Source organism: Pituophis catenifer, unplaced genomic scaffold, assembly GCF_029215685.1.
Source record: "Pituophis catenifer annectens isolate HBS135680 unplaced genomic scaffold, rPitCat1.0.hap2 SCAF_1, whole genome shotgun sequence".
Taxonomy (NCBI): Eukaryota; Metazoa; Chordata; class Lepidosauria; order Squamata; family Colubridae; genus Pituophis; species Pituophis catenifer.
Window position 1 is genome coordinate 223421225 of NW_027256881.1, and position 22011 is coordinate 223443235.

General features: G+C 36.4%; 1 protein-coding gene across 1 annotated transcript; it reads left to right on the top strand.

Moving 5' to 3' along the window:
* Positions 1–151: 151 nt before the first annotated feature.
* HACD2 (3-hydroxyacyl-CoA dehydratase 2) lies at positions 152–20363 on the top strand. Its single transcript, XM_070957082.1, has 7 exons — positions 152–312; positions 4182–4299; positions 5583–5601; positions 7775–7863; positions 15558–15679; positions 17732–17910; positions 20099–20363. Exons 1-7 carry the CDS (start codon positions 152–154, stop codon positions 20179–20181), a joined length of 771 nt encoding a protein of 256 aa, XP_070813183.1. The 3' UTR covers positions 20182–20363.
* Positions 20364–22011: the final 1648 nt, after the last annotated feature.

Sequence of the window (22011 nt, forward strand, 5' to 3'; positions counted from 1 at the left end):
GCCTCCTCCTCCCTCTCCCTACCTCCCCGGGCGAGTCCTCGTGACGCCGCGGGAGGCGAGACACTCCTGGGCGGCCGCCTTGCTCAAGCTCCGCCTCGCGCGCCTGACCTCGCTCCTCTCCCGGCACAGGGGAAGCAGTTGAAGCGGCGCTATGGCGACCTCCGGCAGCTGCAGCGGGACCGGCCGCCGGCCAGAGAGCGGCTCCGGGAGCAGGAGCCCGCAGGTTCAGCAGCCCGGCGGCCGGCGGCGGAGAGGCCCCGGCGCCTTAGCGACGGCCTATCTAGTCCTTTATAATGTGGTCATGACAGCCGGGTGAGCGAGCGCCGGCGCACTCTTGGCGGGTGGATGAGCTTGGTTTCGGGGCGCGGAAGGAGGGCGTGTGTTGGGCCGCTTCTTCTCGGGGGAACCCGGCGGCCCTCTGACTTCTCTCCCTTCCCTCTCCTGGGCGTAATGGCCTTTGCTCCTTTGAACCTGCCTTTCTTTGCCTTTACCCGGGCAAAGGTTGGAGATGCACATAAGCAGGCGCCTCTTCTCTTTGGGATCCTTACCCAGGACGCCAGCTTGGTGATTTAATAAGAAATATTTTTATTTTGTAGTCGGAGGCCATTGTGTAATTAACATGCGAGCGTTTGCTTCCCAAAAAGAGCTTTCTATGTCATGCATCATAATGTATGCATTTAATGGGGTAATAATGTTCAAGGCTTGGCGTGTACACTTTGTGCTGGGAGGCGATTATGGAGGCTGAAGCGCTCACTTTAGGCTCTGGGAAATTCTGTGGTCATCTCAGCTTGCACCTGTGGCAAGTTTTAAGCAATTCTCATTAGAAGGATCAGATTCATTTCTTAGGGATGGAGACATCACAGGTAAAACACACCTTTGGTGGATGGGGAAAATAGAACAGAAGAGCCTTTGTGGCGCAGCAGACTAAAGTGCTATTAAGTATTAAGAAGAGCCTGTAGTACAGTGGACTAAAGCACTGTTATTAACAGATTAACATCTGCTGCTTGCAATTACTGCAAGTTCAAATCTCACCAGGCTCAGGGTTGACTCAGCCTTCCATCCTTTCAAAGGTAGGTGAAATGAGGACCCAGATTGTGAGGGCAATAAGCTGACTTTGTATAAATATATAAAAGTATGAAGGCTATTGCTTAACGCATTGTAAACCGTCCTAAGTCTCCGGAGAAGGGCGGCATATAAATTAAAGCAAAAAAAAAAAAAAAAAAAAGCACCAGCTGCCTGCAATTACCGCAAGTTCAAATCTCACCAGGCTCAAGGTTGACTCAGCCTTCCATCCTTTCGAGGTAGGTAAAATGAGGACCCGGATTGTAGAGGCAATAAGCTGACTTTGTATAAAAAAGAACACCGCTTAGCGGGGGCCGAAAGCCCTACTAAGCAGGTATATACAAAAGTATGAAGGCTATTGCTTAACGCATTGTAAGCCACCCTGAGTCTCCGGAGAAGGGCGGCATATAAATCGAACCAACCAACCAATCAATCAATAAATTTTTTTATTGTAGAGGGATTAGGAGGATTTTACAGTAACAGAGCTGGAAATAAGTAGTGCCCTTGATTTTTTTTTTATTTTTTTTAAAGCATTTGAAGTCTAGAGTACAGTATTGTGCTGATTAACATTAGGCATTTGGTGTTTTCAAAAGAAATTATGACAATGTTTTGGATTATGTTTTGGATTATCTGCAGAATAACTTTTTCTTTAGCTCCTTAAATTGATCGGGGCTATTTCATCATCACTTTCTTAAACCATCATCTTAACAATGTAAGATAGATATGTGCCACGTTTGTTAAAATACGTTTGTTCTTTTTGTTTGCCTATAGAATTTGCACTGTACAAATGATTATTAGATTCCAATAATAAGAAAGCAATAATTTGAAACTGATATGTTTAAGGTGCATGACAAATTTCTGTGTTACAACAGTACATACAACATTAAGGTTCCAGGATTGAGAATACATGTGGTAAGAACATACTTAGAATATATGAGGCATATATTTTTGAATTCGCGTGTCCATTCTAAATGTCAGCAGGTTGTCTTTCAGTATAATCAGCGTGATTTGCAACCATTTTTGGATCATATCACTGTCTTCTACTATCACCTTATCACTACCTAAAGAAAGAGAAAACAGCCAAAAGAAGAGGTTGCTTAGTGATCACTGTTATTATAGAACTGCTTGCCAACTAAAGTATCATTGGCTTTGGATGTATTTGCATATGGTGAGAAATAGGTGCTGTTTCTCAATGCTGATGCACCACTAATCCAGGCATGTAATGCACAAGATAAAAATTAAGTCACTAAGCTGCTCAGAGTTGCTTTGAACTGCAAGATGGGCAGCAAATAAATTTGTTAAGTGGTAGTTTTTGAAGAAGCAGAATGATAGTGAGAAAAATTATGAACAATGCTTCTCATAAGAGTTTTTCCTTGCATTGATTATCTGATTATCTTTGCCTTATTTTCTAGGCAGGTGGATATATTTCTAAACAAAATTTGAAACTGTAATTACTCCTATTTTTTTAAAAAAATATTTTGTAAAAAATACCAATACAAGACTTGTAGTAAAGGTAAATCTACAAGCCATTACTTTACTTTACATCGTGCCAGTTTTCCATTCAGTCTATTTAAGTAAAAGGTAAAAGAAGATAAAATATGAAACTTCATCAGCAGATTATAACTATATAACAGATTATAAGTGTAGGCCAGAAGGTATTAAATGGGAAATGTTTGCAAGCACGTTAGTGAACCTAACACCACAAGTATAGTCATTATCACAGCTTTCATGTGATACCACAATCCTGTAATTCCTGCAAGATCCCAAATTATGATCTAGATTCTAGAACTTCTAGAGTGTGTGCAACTCCATTCAGAACTGGATGAACAGCTCTAGCTAAAACGTATTTTCCCATCATCAGTTTCTGTCTTGTCTGTGTTAAGTTGCAGATCATTTTCATCCATTTCAAAACTGTCTCTGAACTTCTGGAGCTCTCTACTTTCCCAGGGATTAGTGGATGTTTCTTAAAGATAAAGATGTGTTTCAGTAACAACTTTGTGACACTTTAAATTGGGTAGAATAGATTTCTCTAGCAATGTTATCTCAAACATCAGCTGAACACATTCTGCTTTTGGAAACAGAATCATAAGACTGGAAGGGATCTCACAGGTCTTCTGGTCAAGCCCCTGCTCAGGGCAGAAGCCTTATACCTTTAAAACCTTATCTTTTTAAAGAATTCAAGTTCCAAAGTGGAGAAATCTAAAGCCAGCACATTGTGCCTCCTGAATTTCCCCTATATGTGCTTTGCTATAAATAAACATGAGTGTGACTAAATTGGTTCATTATGAGGTTGCTAAATAATTCACATAGTAATTTTAAATTAAGATAACTCCTAGTCTAGTTCCCATTGATGTTATGTCTGCAGACACTGACTTGTTTCCAGGTCCTACCAGTTTTTTTTTTTTTTTTTTTTACAAAAAGGCTGACATGCATAACACCAACACCAAACAATGAATAACACCAACTTTCTTTCTAAGAAAATAAGTCTTTGAAGGTTATATAATTACTCGGTAAGTCTCATTGGATCCATTGGATCCTAGTAAAGAGTAGCTAGTAAAGTAGTACGGTAGTAGTAGAATACAGTTTATTCGATGATGTGCACTTGTGCTTTGTTTCTTTGGAGACATTTAATATTGAATTCTGTTCTTTGTACAACATTGCATGACATTGTTAAGCTTCATATGAGAACTCTGTGTTAGAGAAATGAGTAAATCCTTATCAGTTGATCAAAACCTAATGGCTTTAGACTCAGTTTTATTCCTAATCTTCAGTTAATACAGGTGCTATATACTTCTATTTAAAATATTTAAAAGAAGCTCATTTTTAGCTTTGCAGTTGTAACTGTTAGATTATAATTCACAGTTTTTTCAGCAACCAGACAGGTTAAGTATATTTCTGTCTTGGTGGAATATAATGCTGAATCATTTATTTTAAGAAGGATATATTATATTACTCTTAAAATATTTAATAGTGCATGGATCTAGATTGTTGGGGGCAATATGCTGACTCTGTAAACCATTTAGAGAGGGCTGTAAAGCACTATGAAGCAATATATAAGTTTAAGTGCTATTGCTATTTCAAGAAAAACATCAGTGTTTTCCTATCTCTTTTTCTTCTAGGTGGCTTGTTATAGCAGTTGGTTTAGTCAGAGCATATCTTGCAACAGGCAGCTATCATAAACTCTATCATTCAATAGAAAAGCCTTTGAAATTCTTCCAGACTGGAGCTTTGCTTGAGGTAGGTGTATCACAAGGAAAGTCTTCAAACCTAGGCCAGTGATGGGAAATCTATGAAACGTATGTCAGAGGTGGCATGCCATATCATTTTTGGTGAGATGCCAGGCTTCAGGAACCCTTTGGAAGTTGTGCAAGAAGGCCTTGCTCTTGTGCAGTCTGAAACATCCAAAAATTGCACATTCTCATTTTCATACAATTTCCTGAGACTCCAAAGGCCTCACAAGAGCAGAACCCTCCTGCATGACTTTCAAAGGATCTGGAGAGGCTTTTGAACCCTCTGGAACTCACACAGCTCTGAGGTGTCAAAAAATTGTGCAATTTCCAGAGCGAAAAGGACAGTCTGAAGAGGAGGTCCGAAGAGACCTTTTTTTCTCCAGGATGCCAGCAGAGTCAAAATAGGCATTTTCTGACCTTTTTTTTTTTTTTTTGGTCACACCAAGCCCAAAAAGTTCACCATCACTACCCTAGGCATTTCAACTTATTCCTATATTGTAATGTTGAATTAATTACTATCCCTTTTAAATACATCATCTTTTTGCAAGATTTATTCTGTCAAATGAAAAAAACATTTTTATTTGATAAAACATAAGTATAATAGGAAGCATAATGATATCAGGTGCAATAAAGAAAGACTGACAAATAATAAAATTACTATTTTCAAGTGAATGTGTTTTCCTTTGAAATTAAAGTTTAGGCATTTGACATATTTGGTAAAAATGTCAAATTAGAGACTTCATGCTTTTTTTATCACAATATAAAGAAGAAATATTCTATTGATAGAAAGTTCATCAGCGAAAATTAAATTCTTTTTAAAAGTGGTTCTGATATCTCAACAGAAGCTCACATAACTGCCAGATCTTCCAACATGTCACTCGCTTCTCTTCCCAATTATGCATACAGAGGAGAGATTGCTTTATTTCATGGAAGAAGTTCTGATCTGACAATGATCATTGTCTCATGAACATACCCAAAGAAGAATGAATGTTTGAGAACCCCAGAATCTCTTTTAAAAGAGATAAGTCAATCTTCCTCTAATAACATAGTTTTCTAAAAGGTGGCTTCTCGGCACAGCAGAATTGTAGATGAGGAATTTAGTCATTGGTGAGATGAAAGTTGCACACAATTATTATTGAACAGATAAGAAATACATGTTATGATAAAAATGACTGGTGGAGATACTATGTAGGAACAATGTTCTTAATCATAACCATGATACCGTTGTAAAGAAAAATATGTTACAAATGTGAGAAGTCTTAATTATTTCTGACCTTTTTTTTTTTTTAGATCGTGCACTGTGCAGTAGGTAAGTTTTTAAATTAAATATTTAATATCTCTTTTGGAAGGCAAAGATGGAATTCTACTCGTATTCTGTGCTCAGTCATTTAAAGGAATGGCAACTATATATAGCATGACATACATCCAGTTTCTCAGCATTTGGTTTTTCTTATTTTTGTTTTAAACATGCATTTGAACATGCAACTATAACTGGTTTCTCAAAAGTAAGATTTACATGTTCAGACTAACAGAAGTTATTTCAACCTGTTATGTTTATTGCTTGTATTGAATTGAATATAGCCCTTGTTACGGTGTTAATTATTTAATAATAAAAATTGGCCTATTTCTGCTTCATACTGCTTATGGAACAACTGTTAGGTATAAACATTAAAGTTTGCCAAAATAAAATGCAGCATTTTGAAGCAATTTACTTACAAGTTGAAAATTTGATCCAATTTTTCTGTTCTTCTGGCCTCATCACAGGAAAGTCAGTGATTTCCCACCCACCCACCCCCTTTTTTTTTAATAGCTGACCTGGCTGCCAGAAAACAAATGAACATGCTATTTCAACTGCCAGGCTAGAAATAATCAAGCTTACACTTTATTGCAGTTAGGTGAAAAAGTCCTTTTGCAGGATCTCTGAGGAGAGATCATTGTCCTGGGACAAACAGGCAAGCAAGGATGGAGACCAGTCAGAAAGGGAATCCAAAGGAGAAGGAAGAGTTAATAAAGTCAGGATAGTCACAGGCAAGAGATAGGTTTTAATTAAGTTGTTCCCAGCATTGTCCAAAGGGAAGGATGGCCATTAATAAGGCATGCTGAACCTCTGCCTAGTCCATAGTTGAGACTCATAGGATAGTAGTCTGCTTCCCCCCCTCCAAATGCCTTTTGGCCAGTTTCAGATTTGTGCAGTTCTGGATTGAATCTTCATGAAGGATCTCTGCTTCAGGCCAAGGGGCTGCATATCTGAGTCTGTCGGAAAACAGTTGAGAGATCCTGTGAACTTATAGAGGCTGTCAGAACAAATGGGCTTGCTGACACCAGTATTGCTGGGATCTCCAGCAAAGGGATTTCTGCCATCGATGCATTTTCCCTATCCTGTACTGAAAATGCATTCCTAACCAGGGTCAACACTTTCCCAGTTTCTAGTAAGGCAATCATACCATTCAGGTGGGAGAAAAAATCTTGCTCTGGCAGAGGAGACTGGATCTCCCAGTATCTTTTATATGTGTTTGTTAGATTTATATAGCACCTCCTGTAGCCCATTTGTCACTAGATGTCCAGGAACTCCCAACACCTAACATGGTTATTATTATTTGTTATACAAAAGCAAACTTTCTACATGTATGTATCTAATAACTCAGTGACAAAATCTAAAGCAATATTTGATTATGTTGATTGAGAGAAATACAGTTGAATTAGAAATAGTGCTTTATGTATGCACAAATGTTTACAGGTGAGAACTGATATCACTTTACTAGTGTTAAACTGTATTAATTTATATAAAGATATGAGTTTTACACATAAAGAGTCTTTCATATATTGCCTCTTCCAGAGCTATTCAGACATTTCAGTGGAAATGTTTGGATTTTAATTATAGTCCCTAAAGAATCATTGGTGTCATGAAAATAAAATTACTGGGGAAAAATATATATTTCCTTCATCTGTCACAGGCAGTTGAATATACACTAGTCATTTATTCAGATTTGACATTGTCCCTTTACTGTCTGTGATAAGTGCTGTTTCATAAACAAGAGTTTGCTGTTCAGCAAAAAAATTCATTGAAAATGCTATTGTTGTAATTGTCTTAACTGGGTAATTGTTTCTTTCTGTGCTTGGCACCAGCATCTAAGAATCTCATACAAGTATGTTACATGGGACATAATATCTTCTGTTGTTTTAGCTCTGGCATCTGATAATCAGAAGGGAAACTAGTCATGTGTTTAGCAAATTAACTACTTGAAAATCATAGTTTGCCATATTTTGAGGTTAAGCTATAGCAAACCTTATGTTTTCATCTCTGATCCAAAATTCAGCCATGAGAGAACATTTGAAACGAATAAAAGAATATTTAACAATATTTAATAATAACACATTAAAATTAATTTTCATAGCACTATCTTTTCAAATCAGATTATTATCTAAGGGGGGGGGGTAGTTTAGGAGCTCAAAAATGTATTAAATCTAAATTATCTTCACAGGGATTGTTCCTTCTTCTGTTGTCTTGACTGCTTTCCAAATCATGTCAAGAGTTTTTCTGACATGGGGCATAGCTCACAGTGTAAAAGAGGTGAGTTGAGATTGAAGTCTTTTATTCATCCTTTATCATGAAGCTCCTATCTCTGTTCACTATGGACATCACTATATAACCTCTTTTGCTGATACCAGATGTGTATGTAACATGCAGTAAATATAACCTTTTTGGTACTGTTGATTTTAACGTCATATTTCAGCACCTTAGACATGTATATATCTCAAGTGAGATTCAATAGGCTTTGAAGAGAACTAGGGGTCATTATCCAACTCATTGTTTGGAAAGGACAATCAACATTCACATGAACAGTTTCATTTTTTACTTCATTGGTTTCATTTATTGCATCCAATTTTCCATAAACCAAAATTATCATTATTATTTATTCAGGTTGTATGGCCAGTTACCTTTCTAAGTGACTTTGTCCCCAATTAAAAAAAAAACTATATAAAGGGGGAAAAAAATATTTTTTAACGTAACTTAGTTTACAGTTCCCAGGTAGCATTGCTAGCAAGTCTGTTGGAAGATTGAGAGAGGATCTGCTTTTCAAACCTTTAAGCAGCTTTAATGTAGAGTTCATTGGAATAGTTGTAGTACTAATATAACTTTACTTTATTTTACTTTACTTTTATTAGATTTCTATACTGCCCTTCTCCCGAAGGACTCAGGGCGGTGTACAGCCATATTAAAACACATGAAATTTACAAAATTTAAAAACCATTAAAATCAAATATACAAAAATTTGGCCCACAAATTAAAAAACTAACATACACCCATTAAAATTCATATTCATGTTAGGCCAGCCCGGCTTGTTGAAACAAGAGGGTCTTCAGGGTGCGGCGAAAAGTGCGCAGGTTGGAGATCATACGCACATCTAGGGGCAACTTAACCAACGTAAACATGATTAGAAATAATTCAATCTCTTAACTATAGCATAGTAAGAACTGGATTGTAGAACACAAACATCCAAAATTAAAATTGTAGCTGTAATAAAGTGTAATTTTATTGATTGATTATCTAAGCAGCCCAGGCTAGTTGAAAGGATGTATTATTTTCTTTGAAAAAATAGTTACTTGCACTGTTACGAAAGCATTGTACATTTTTTTTGAAAGGCTGTCTACATACCTGAGTTCTTTGAACAAGTTCAACTATTGAGGATGTTGTAAGATGCATGTGTTTGATCTCTTGCATAAATCTTTCATGTCTTTTTCAAGTCTTAGTGAGAGAGATTTAATAATTTTATTCAGATTTCTCTTGAATATAGCTTTCTCTCAAACAAAATAAAGCTATCTTAATTCATTTGCCAGTCTAATGAAGGAATTATTTGTTTTGGTATCAAATATATGATAGCAGATTGTTTTTCTAATGTTTTCTTGGATGCTTTCTGATGTTTAGTGCCTAATATTAATTGCATGAGTCCAGTGATGCCTGAAGAATGTGCTTGTTCTACTAAGATGATAACATTGTTAACTTGTCCTGTCTTTTCCCCCCTCTTTCAAAAGTTGAATTCAAGAAAAAAAAAACTGCCAAATCTTTAATTTAAGTCCTGCTTTCTTACTTTTCATTAGGGAAGATAAATCAGTATGGCAAGCAAATGTGAATTAAAGCCAAAACTTTGTCATGTCAGATTGAAGACAGTGTGCCAGCATTCAAGGGTATTGCAAACTAGTAGTTAATCAGGCTTGATTATATTTTGTTTTTTTTGATGTGTCAGGCATTGCTTAACTTTAATATCTTTACATTATTCTCATAATCTTTAGTTGGTGGGAAAAAGCTTAGTGTCCAATACTGTAAAGCTCTTATTCAGAACACTGATACGTCATTAGTTTTCTGCGTATTATTTTGATGGGACATTTATGATTCATGTGGCAGAATGAACCCAGTAGATCTTATGATTTTTAAAAACTGAGTATAGAGATTTCACCGATTTAATCTAGTTTAATCCATACCTTGACAACTAACCTGCTTAGCAAAAAATATATATAACTTGGTATTGCTAAAAGACTCAAAAAGCAAGTGAATTTCCTTTTCAGATGTTATTGAACAAAACTTCCAGTCATAGCTACGCATGTTGACCATTTGCAATGCTAAGATTATTGTCTCTAATAATAATATGGAACTATTGATGAGACTTTTTTGTGGGAGTTACTGAGCTGATGGTAGTAGAACAAGTTTGTAGCTTTCTTGATGAAGAAGATCTCCTGAACTTTTTCATTCAGGGTATTAATTCCAGGTTCAGTATTGAGGCAACATTGGCTACTCTTAGAAGAGCATTGTCAGGTCTTGGATGGGGATAATCTATCCCTCCTGATTTATTGCAACCAGCAGCAGTTTTTAATACCATCAATCATGATATCTTATTGGACTGTCTGCAAATATTTGGGATAGTTGTTTGTAATGATTGTTTTTCTTCCTCAGTGCACGGTTCCATCCTATGATGGTGGGGGAGGAGAGGTTGGCTGAGTGGCCTTTCATATGTAGATGCTCTAAGGTCAGTTCTCTCCCCCTTGCTATTTAACATCCACATGAAGCTGTTGGGAGAGATCATCTGATGGTTTGGAGCTTAGTATCAACTGAGAAAAAGATACTGTTAATATTACTTACCAGTTCCTGTAGGCTGTGGGAATCTGGGATGAGAGAGTATCGGGTGAAATGCTCCCGGTTCGGATCGGATTGCCTGATCCGGTAGCAATGGCAGCGGGTGGTTCGGAGAACCAGTAACAAAAATCCCTGCGCGCCTCCCCCCCTCCCATGCCCAGCTGAGCCACGCGATCATCAGAGGCTGTTTTTTTTACTTTTAAAAGCATTTTTTCTACAACCTCTTCGGCCAAAAAAAATGCTTTTAAAAGTTAAAAAAAAAAGGCTCTGAGCACATTGTAAGCCGCCCTGAGTCTCCGGAGAAGGGCGGCATATAAATCAAATTAAAAAAAAAAAAAAAAAATCGCACGGCTCAGCTGGGATCGTCAGAGGCTTTTCAAAGCATTTTTTTCTGCAACCCCTTCAGCCGAAGAGGTTGTAGGGAAAATAATGCCTTGAAAAGCCTCTGGCGATCCCAGCTGACTTGCCTGATCATTAGAGGCGTCTAAAAGCATTTTTTTCTGCAACCTCTTAAGGTTGTAGAAAAAATGCTTTTAAAAAATGGCCACGCCCACCTAGTCATTACCTCCCCACCAACAAGCCACGCCCACAGAACCGGTAGTAACAAATTTTAGATTTCACCCCTGGAGAGAATAGACTGAAATTGAATCCTGGTAAGTCAGAGTTGGTGTTGCTACATTAAGGTTCTCTGTCACTATCAGAATTGTTTCTTGATTAGCGAGCACAACCTATCGGAGGGAGCAAGTTCATGGCTTGAGACTTTCTGGAGATTAGCTAGTGTACCATTTGTGATCCTACCTGTAGCAGGAGCACCTAATAGAGCTTATTATCACCATCCAGTTGGATTGGATGAGTATAATGGACTCTTGGACCTTAAAAAACTACTTTTAAGTTGGCCCAAAGTTGGTCTAAAACAAGCAGGCTGTATACTTCCTGTCTTACAATATCATCAGCAAAAAAGAGAAATTTGGCCAATAGTTTTCCAGGTACAATTTAAATTGCTAGTTTTAACCTATAAAACCCTTTATTACTTAGTACCCAATATCTATATGATCACCTACTCCAACCAGTACTGGCACGACTGATCAGATAAAAAGAGATATATTTTTGAGAATGGGAGGACACTGCCTTTCTTCAACAGCACCAACATTGTGGAACAGCTTCCCAGTAGAGATTAGGCTAACCCCTTCCCAGTTGACATTTTGGAAACTACTAAAGACAGAATTGTTTTAGAGATCCTTCCCCTGATTTTATCACACAGTTGGAAACTACTGTTTTTATTATTTTCATTCTTATATTTGGTGGGTATTGTTTTATTGTTCTTACTGAGAACTTTGTGCTATGGATGTTTTAACTGGTTTGTGTAAGCCACCAAGTTTTTTTTTTTTTTATCAAGGCAGAATAGAAATAAGTAAAATAAACAAATATGTTTAAATTTTGATAGATTTATTGTTTTTCTTTATTTGTGCAACAGTAAAGAACGAATTCCTTACTGAGGACTATTTTTGAAAGGAAGAATATTTGTGTACCTGACATTGGAGAGAAATAAAACCAGCTATTGGTGGTGTATGGAGGGATAGCTGTGTTTCATTTTAAGCTATGAATTATTTGTTAGTGTACCAGCATTAATTATTTATAATATCTCCAATACTCTATTAGTTTTGAATGATGCTGAAAATGGTTCTCCAGTCATTAGCTGATCTCGAGTAGCCATTGTTTTTAGTTCATTACTCTTGTCATTGGAAGAGTGGAATGTAAAACAATGTTCATCATATGCCCAGTAGGTGGCAGTAGGTGACATAAGTATCTTTTAACAAAATACTTAAAATGAGAGTCTAATACCATATGAAAGGTACTGTCTGCAGTCTTGTATGAAGTTTTTTTTTTAAAAAAAATAATAGCACAGAGGGAAGATTTAAGTGCAAATAAAAGCTTTTTCAGTAATTATTAGCAACGTGAGGGATATCAGTCTCTTCTCTGCACCATGCAGAGTTAATATAATGACACTACAATTGATGTATTTAATACTGCAAGAAATTAGAACCTGTAATTTGTTAATTTACATATTGTTTCTGAAAATGCAGGTGTCTCCTTAAACTGAAGTTTCTTTTTGTATTGTTAACAGCAATGTCATTGATATAAAGTATTGATTACTTTCGGCAGAGTTATTCTTTTGAAAAGTAGAATCACTGACTGTTTTCTAGCACAGAAACCAATCGTAAAGCATTGTTCTTTATTCAAACATTATCACATGGTTACTTGGGTGATGTCATTTGAGCTATTCTTTTATAGAGAGAACTATCCCATCCATCTCCTCTGCCCTGGTAGAGTCTATATAGTGGTGTTTTGTCTGCATCAACCAGTTTTTACCTTAGAACACTCCTCTTCAACCCAATTTTATTGGTACTAAGTGATAAAAGTTCCTCCCTCAATTCTTTCCTCCATTCCTCTTATTCTGTACTATCAGAATGCTTTGGTGAGATAACCAACTGTAAATTCTATTTCCCAAATATCTTCTGTATTGAATCTATTTCAGAGGGAGAACTGCCCAAGCTCCTAGAATAAACATGTTTCTGTTGGAGAGTCAATGAGGGAACGTTGAGTGAAATAGACAACAATTAGCAATAGGAATAGCACTTAAATTTATATACCGCTTCATAGTGCTTTTACAGCCCTCGCTAAGCGATTTACAAAGTCAGCATATTTCCCCCAACAATCTGGATCCTCATTTTACTGACCTTGAAAGGATGGAAGGCCGAGTCAACCTTGAGCTGGTGAGATTTGAACTGCCGAACTGCAGCTAGCAGTCAGCTGAAGTAGCCTGCAGTGCTACTCTAACCACTGCGCTACCTCGGCTCTATACATAAACAAAGAGGGCTAAAACATTCCCTAAATTCCTGGGAAACAAGATCATAGGAGAAGATACACAGGCAGGCTCCTGAAGTAAAATATAATCAGGTCTACAAAATTGATGTCAACCCTACGAGGTAGAACAGGAAGACTAGAATGATACTTTATTGAGACATAATAAACTTGCAAGCTTGCTTGTACTTTGCCTTCTCTCCATGTTGGAATGACATAAAGTACCAGTGAACCTTGTTCCTTCTGTTCATACAACTCTAATTTTAATTATTTTTTTTTAATATGGACTAAATGACCAGTTCTTTCCTTTTTGCATAAAAGAGTGTTAGGATTTCATCTACATGAATAACTGGTTTTTTTCATAGATCTACAGCTCTCCTTCCAATGCCCTTGACACTGGGAAGTCTGTTGCATTTTCAGCAGAAACATATCCTTTCTAAAAGAATCCCACATTTGTTCATTTCCTATGTTAGCACAAAGCAAGGTACTTCAGTTTCGTTTCAGTGTTTTTTAAGAAGAGTGATGGCAGCTCTTAATCCTTTCTTTGATCTCCGTTAAGTGACTATGAAAGTTCGAGGCCACTTACCGCGGTGCTTAAAAGTTTATGAACCTATTTGAATTTTCAATATTCATGTTTTAGGTCATATTTATGTAGAAATATTGAACATTCCAACAGTTCAAGAGACTTCACTCCATATAATATAGGTTTTGGTCATTTTAGCAGCTTTTTTGGGGGGAGCACTCTTTTATCCAAGATCTGTCAGTCTGCTAGTTTCAGCCTTCCTAATTAATTTGGCAGTATCAATTGAGTCTTCAATTTCAACAAGGTGGGATTGGCAAGGCTCACATTTTTTTCCCCAGTTATTATTTTAGCTGTCCCCTTCTTTCTGATAGATTAGCTGGCTGATTCTTCATATGTATGTCCCAGACACCACAACGAAGAACAGGATTAAGGTTACCGCCCTCCCTTCCTTCCCTGCAGGAGAGTTTCAGTACAGGTAGTCCTACAACAAACAGGACCAGAATTTCAATTGCTAAGCAAAGCAGTTGTTAAGTGAGTCATGCCTCATTTTGCAACCTTTTTTTTAGAAACATAGAAAATTGACTGCAGAAAAAGACCTAGCAGCCTTATCAAGTCTGCCCTTTGAGTTTTTTGTTTCCTTTTTAATTAATTATTATTTTAAATTAATTATTATTTTTAATGTTTTATTTATGTTTAATTTTTGCCCGATGATGGACATATGTTTATCGCGAGCATGTTTTAACTCAGTTACTAGTGACTGACCAACTATCTCTGCTGGAAGTTGGTTTCAAGCTTCCACCACTCTTTCTATGAAGTAATTGTAATACTTTATGATATTACTTTTGAACTTTCCTCCTGTCTGAGATTCTGCCCCCGTGTTCTTAATTTTGCCATGGTTGTTAAGCGAATCACTACAGCTGAGTGAATCATGCATTTGTGAAGTGATGCATTTTTTTTGTACACCTGAGCCATTGCATCCAAATGTGCAGCAATTCCCAAAAGATAACAGATGATACTGACCTCTGGTCCAAATATGTAATTTTCTCCTAATCTTTATCCTTTTCTATAATATGACAGAAATAGTTTCCAGATGAAGCTTTTATTATTCAATTGCCTCTAATTCAAAGTTTTACAGGGATTCTTAAGAATGTTTTCTACTTGAATCCTCCTTTTATTCACCCAATTTCTTTCTTTTCTAATTATAGAAAATATGTTAAGCAAAGACAGAATAGCCATCCAGTATCTTTTGACTGGTAGAGCTAGGAGCTGTGTTGAAGTCACCCCTCTGAAGTCACCCAGAATTGTTTACAACAATGCATTACATAGACTCCTTCTTTCTGCTGCATTTGCTGTCTTTTAATTATTTCATTTTAGAGTAATAACACAAATCAAAGTTGATACTTTAAAAATGAAGATTCACGTGTGCAACATTTTTAGTTTTCTAAAAGACTCCATTTCAATGTTTACTGATGGGGGAGGCAAAAATCATTTTAAAACTACCACTTTCCTGTAGCCTATTCTGGAGGGAGAATTGAGATGGCTTTTAAACAATAATGAAGAATGAATTAGTGTGATTATATGTGCAAAGCTTGAAATCAGTGGAAGGATGGTTATCCCGAAGCCTCATGTTGCCTGATTTGTATGGTATGATTCACCTGCTTGGGGTGAAAGAATATAAGCACGGCTTGATATTTTAGATTATATATTTACTTTATTTTCCACTTTCAACAACTGCATTTATCTTTTATAGGTGCAAAGTGAAGATAGCATCCTTCTTTTTGTGGTCGCCTGGACGATCACAGAAATCGTCCGTTACTCTTTCTACACATTTAGTTTACTAAACCACCTTCCTTATTTTATCAAGTGGGCCAGGTAAGGTGATTAAATACTTAAATAATTATCAGTTTTAGAAGCAGTAGCTCAATGAAGCAGAAGAGAAACAAACAGAGACTAGGCACTTTATGTGAGCCAAGGTGGCGCAGTGGTTAGAGTACAGTACTGCAGCTACTTCAGCTGACTGCTAGTTCAGCAGATCAGCAGATCAAATCTCACCGGCTCAAGGTTGACTCAGCCTTCCATCCTTCCGAGGTGGGTAAAATGAGGACCCAGATTGTTGGGGGCAATATGCTAATGCAATTTGCTATATGCTAACTTTGTAAACCACTTAAAGAGTGCTGTAAAGCACTATGAAGCAGTATAGAAGTCATAATAATAATAATAATAATATGATGATGATGATGATGTAAGGAAAGAGTTTAATGAAAAGCATTTGGATTTGAAGCATCTATATTGAGCATGGAAATACTGTTTCAGATGTGAAATGTTTGAATTATCTAAATATTTTATAATGTAATGTTTCAAGCTCAGAAGCAGAGCATCTTCTGTAGGTGATCCTCAGACTGCAACCACTCACCCAACAACCATTTAAACTTGCCACAGTGCTGAACAAGGACTTGCAACCAGTTCTTGGAGTCCTGGCCATTATAGCATCCCCATGCTCACATGATTATGATTTGGGCACTCAGTACCTGGTTTGTGATTACAAGATTGCAGTGAGCCACAGTAATGTGATCGTGATTTCTGACATTCCCTGCTAGTTTTCTACAAGTAAAGTCAGTGGGAAAGTCAGCAGGAAATCAGAAGACTAGGTCACATGAGGCCCTCCCTTAACAATGGCAATCAGGATGGCCAAAAATACGGTTGCTGAGTAACATGGTCATGTGTTGTTGCACTTTATAATCATGTCACTTAGCAAGATAGGTCCCAATTGCCATCATAACTTGAGGACTACTTCTATTCAAAACAGGTCCGGTCCAGTTTGAAACATTTCCAAAAAGATTGAAACAGCCCATTTAGCATTTCAAATAAGGAGTTTTGAAGTTGAAATGGTTTGCATCTAAAGCCTTTTGCATAGGGAATGTGTTGACTGCCTTAGAATTGCTCTGACTTTGAAGATCATTAAGAACATCTGGGCGCTGTATGACTTGGAGAAGTTGCGTTTTGATTGGGTTGCAAAAGACCCTTTGCTCCCCTTTCAGTTTCTTACAATTAATTATAAAATAGGAGAAGGGAGATTAGGATTGTTACTGTTTTTTTGTGCTTGAAAGGAAGAAAGTCAATAGAATTAGATCCATTTTGCTTAATAGGCATGTGCATGAATGCTTAGAGGGAGAAGAGAAGTTGTATTTGGTTATAGGAATCAATTGCTTCCTAATTTAGATGATACCTGTGCATGGAGGGGGTATTATTTTCTTTCTTTCGTATATTCAGAGAACTAGTTGATGAACAATTGCATTTTTGTTTTGTAGTAACAATTAGTATAGCACATAAGCATATAGCCAGTTAGTGTGCTGTAGTTTATAAGCTGTTTTTATTTAAAAGTATTCCTTACTTATTTGCAGAAGAGTTAACTGTCTCAAGGGCCACCAGTTTTTCTTTTCTATATACTGGATTCCTTTTCCTTTCATTTATTTTTAACCTGTCAAATGGCTCTTTAATTTGTCTTCATACTTCTCTCTCTCCCCCTTTTCTTTGTTTGTCCCCTCTTTCAACTGTCTTGCTATTTTTGATTAAGGAAATGTCCAGGAAATCCTTTGCAGAATCCTACTGAAGCAACAATCTATTCTTATGAAGCAATTCTGTTTTTGTGTCTAGAGGTTCTCAGTGTTTTTAATGAAACTTTATCCAAGTAAATGTGTATTGGATTATACCGTGAGTTCCTAGAAATGAGAAATTCGCAGTTTATTAAATTTAACTTTGAATATTTTATCCTCAAACAAGGTATAACTAATCAGTTATAAGAAATTTTATATTAATTTGGTTATGAAATGTGGGTATCTTTAAATCATTGAAATTTCAATAAGTATATCTAGAATTGCCTCTCTGGCTTTTATCTCTATGTGAATATTTGTTTTGGTTTTGTAGGTATACTTTATTCATCATACTATATCCAATGGGAGTTACTGGAGAAATGCTCACAATGTATGCTGCTCTGCCCTTTGTCAAGCGATCTGCTTTATTTTCTATTAGTTTACCTAACAAATATAATTTTTCATTTGACTACTACACATTCCTGATCCTGGTTATGCTAGCTTACATTCCAAGTAAGTGCAAACTCAGTTCATATTTTCTTGCCTCATATGTATCTAAAACAATTTGAAAATATTTGTGATCTTTTGCAGTTAAAGATTTTGTGTGTTGGTATTCTTGGAATAATCTTGCAAAAAACCTGGCGGGATAATTTTCAGACCTGACTTCCAGGAGTTGTCCCATAACTGAATTTTGTGTGGAAAATACACCCCAGTCATTTAGGAAGGTTCTCTGGCTGAAAATCAACTAGTAATCCACAACCTAGTTCTGCCCCTTAACCATTACACCAACCTGTATGTGTATGTTTAAGATTACCACAGTGAACGTAAATGTACAGTTCCTGTATCTATGAAAGGTTTTTTTTGCAACAGTTGTTACGATGATCATCTGCTAAAGCTCAGAACTGTCAGCCCTGCATGGAAAATCTACACTTCTGTTAAATATACAAAACTCTTCACTAAACCTCTCTTTCCTGCATTTTGTTCTGGCAACTTTCCACATTAGCTGGGATACACAGATTTCACATTAGGCTCTTCCTCACAGCCCCATTTATGTTTTTCCCGTCCATCATTGAAAAGCCGGGAAAGCATCTCATTTTCAAAACTGATGCCCCCCACAGCATTATTTTTACCTCATGCCTCAAGGGTGAGTAAGGCAGTGCTGTCCAGCAGGAGTTTTTTATTACCTATTTCTGGATGACATCAAGAATATCTCCCTCCCTCCTTCCCTCATGGCCTTCCTGGCATGATAGAATAAATATCAAATAAAAATGCTTTTAAAAGGCTCTGACAATCCCAGCTGAGCCACACGATCATCAGAGGCTTTTTTTTTTTACTTTTAAAAGCATTTTTTCTACAAATGCTTTTAAAAGTTTAAAAAAAGAGCCTCTGATGATCGTGTGGCTCAGCTGGGATCGTCAGAGCCTTTTAAAAGCATTTTTTCTACAACCTCTTCGGCCAAAGAGGTTGTAGAAAAAATGCTTTTAAAAGTAAAAGTAAAAAAAAAAAAAAGTTGGCCACGCCAATCCAGTCACATTACACACACACCCCCACCAAGCCATGCCCACAGAACCGGTAGTAACAAATTTTACATTTCACCACTGCTTTAAAGGTAGTAACCATTTGAATTGCACCTAGGGACAGATCAATAGCTGGTGCAGCTCACTTAAGAGTAGCGTTACATGTGCCACCCTAGAATCCTCCAAAACTGTCTGCACTACTGTATTTTGAATGAATTGTAGCTTCCAAATGCTCCTCAAAGGTAGCCCCACGTTCTTGTTCCTAGCCGAACATCACTTTTCTGCGGGATCACTCAATTCCGCTTCATTCTTCTTCAGAAGCAGCTGGCAGCAAGGTGGGACCTGCTCTATGAAGATGTGCCCTTAGTAAACAGTAAGCAGTCCATCTCAGAATCAGGGTCAGGTGGACGAGCCCATTGTCATCTGTTTTCCTAGCACTAGAAAGTAGTAATCGGTGCACTGATTGAACAACAAAACTTGCAAATTTCATTTTGCTACTACTAGAAGATACCATCTCTGAAAATTTTTCCAAGGCACCCCCCCAGGAGTCAAAACTTGTCTCAAAGGCATAAAAGAAGAAGATACGATATTAGACAGCCAGCATTTTTATTCTATTGTGCTGTAATTGAAGCACAGATCTTACTAAAGCAGGGCTTTTTCATGGGAAGAACCAGAAACTATTTGAACAAAAACTTTCTGCAGCTGTTACATCAAGAATGAGATAATTGTTCTGTGAGATACTGATTTGTTTGAAAGAAGGTCAGATTTACAGTGGCCAAAGAAAAGTGAATAATAGAAAGAAAAGAAAGTAGAGGAAAGAAGGACAGTTTAACTTCTGAATGTTGAAGCTAGTAGCTATCATTTTCTTTTTGCTTTGACTTGTTTTATTAATTAAAGAACTTCTGCAGGGTATACTAGGACGAAGTATTGCTTGTACTTTAAGCATATAGTGTGCCATAGAGGGAAAAAAAAACAGTAAATTGACTATTGAAATGAAAGGTGTCCAAAGAAAAACTGTCTAGCCAATTAGTATTTCCTGAGTAGTTTTTTACCCTGATATATTGAAAGAATGCATGCTTTGAGATACCAATGTCTTTTTGTGAGTCTTTGAATATAGGAAACTAATCAAAATGTGCACAGAGAAAACTCCTGACTTTTAATTACCCAATTCTGTTGTTTTTCAGGCTTCCCTCAGCTGTATTTTCACATGTTACATCAGAGAAGAAAAGTACTTTCTGTTACTGAAGAACACAAGAAATGTGAATAATTCCAACTTCTATTTAGAGTTGTGCCCAAATATGTGTGCAAACAGGAACCTACCCAAATATGAACACTCAATCCAAGTTATAAATAATACAGAATAGTAGTATTTTGAGAAACTCAAAATAAATACTTGATCAACTGCTCAAATATTACTAAAGTTATCAACAGTAGTAATTTTGGGTAAAATCATTACCCTATGAAATTGCATTTTCAGCATGTCTTATTATAGTAGAACCTGTTTTTATTTTTTTAAGTGACTCTATAATCTGTTGATTAAAAACTACCATTACATGCTTGATAATTAAGATCATAGATAAGTAAACTTGGATTAGGATTAGAATTATTTCAAACTTTGCATGTCTGACATTGCACCGTAACTTATCTGGTATGCTTTTAAACATTTGCCTAAACTGCCATCAGCTTCCTAAAGATTGCTGATCCTGATCTTAGAGAAGATCATATTCATATCCAACAAGCCTAAACAAAGAGACAGTGTTACCATGATAATAGCTGTAACCAGTTGCATAATCTGCACAACTGATTTTTTTTTATGTAGTTGGGCCTTAAAATATTGCATTGTTGCACAAGAGTGAATGAGTGTTTTAAACATGCAAAGTAATCTTAATACCTCAAACTTGGATGTTCTCTTGCTATTCTTGAATGCTTCTCACCACCAAAACCCTGTTTTATTGAAATACACACATCATAGCTAATTTGTTTTTATAATCTGTATTTAATTGTTGAAGTACAAAGAGAATAAATACAAAGAAAATATACAAAGATAGGAAAACAATAAAAAAGACTGCTATATTAAAAAAAACAGTGAAAAATAGAAAAAGTAAATTACTTTTTAGTGATACATTTTCCTCCTTTCTTCCCTTTGTATTCCTAACTACTACACTAGTAGCTTTAAGTAATTCGTGATTGATATTGACAAAAAAACACTTTTGATACAGCTTTAAAATTGCTGTCCAAATTCATCCAGTTGCAATCTGTTAAGAAAATGTTGATACTTTTAGAAAAATAAGCATTTAGAGAAATTGAAGATACTTTTCTTTGTTCATGTAAAATTCAAAACATTTTAAGGCTCCATTAATTTTGGGATTCAAGCTATTGCATGAAAGTTTAATGTGTTTCAAAGCTAACTCATTTGGAAAATTGACATTTTATATGGAAAATTATTGAATCTTTGAATACTTTTTATTAAATAACTGCTTTGATAGTCTTGAAGAAAACACAAATTGTCATTTATATTTTTAATTAGACACCATCATGGTAAGGGGATAAGTTTTATTATTGCTAAAAATGATGCTGGTATTGCTCATTTTCCCTAGTACTAAATTTATGAACATTAACTTACAGTTTAGGAAGCATATCCTTCTTTACTCCATCGCAGTAACTTACTTTGTATCTCACTGTCACTTTTTACTTCGTTCTACCATGGGGGATGCCGGGAATGCCTTACAGAAATCTTTGGCATCCTTGTTGATCATTCTGTAAATATATGTAATTTTTTTTGTCAGTCCCATTATTTCCTCCAAGCCAGATACATAGTGCAACGTGTTAAAGAGTTTTCCTTAATGGTTTGTCTGTAACAATTTTGTATCAAGTAGTGGCTTGTATTAAATGGTTCATAGCCAAATTTATACAGCAAACATAAGCATACATTTGTGTGAATGTTGGAAGAAGAACAGCACTTAGCTCATTTCTCAGTTATCCATTCGGTGTGCTGATGAGACAGCCTTTCCTTTGGGAATATGGTGGCTTGTTGAGAGCAAGTTGTGCCATCTGAAACATTCTAAGCCTGCAGCAACAATCATTCTATTCCTTCCCT

What these genes read in the sequence shown, in the direction of transcription:
- HACD2 (XM_070957082.1), top strand. Translation starts at nt 152, where the DNA reads ATGGCGACCTCCGGCAGCTGCAGCGGGACCGGCCGCCGGCCAGAGAGC. An exon ending in TAGCTCACAGTGTAAAAGAG is followed by an intron (nt 7,864 to 15,557) that starts GTGAGTTGAGAT and finishes TATCTTTTATAG; the next exon opens with GTGCAAAGTGAAGATAGCAT. An exon ending in TATTTTATCAAGTGGGCCAG is followed by an intron (nt 15,680 to 17,731) that starts GTAAGGTGATTA and finishes TTGGTTTTGTAG; the next exon opens with GTATACTTTATTCATCATAC.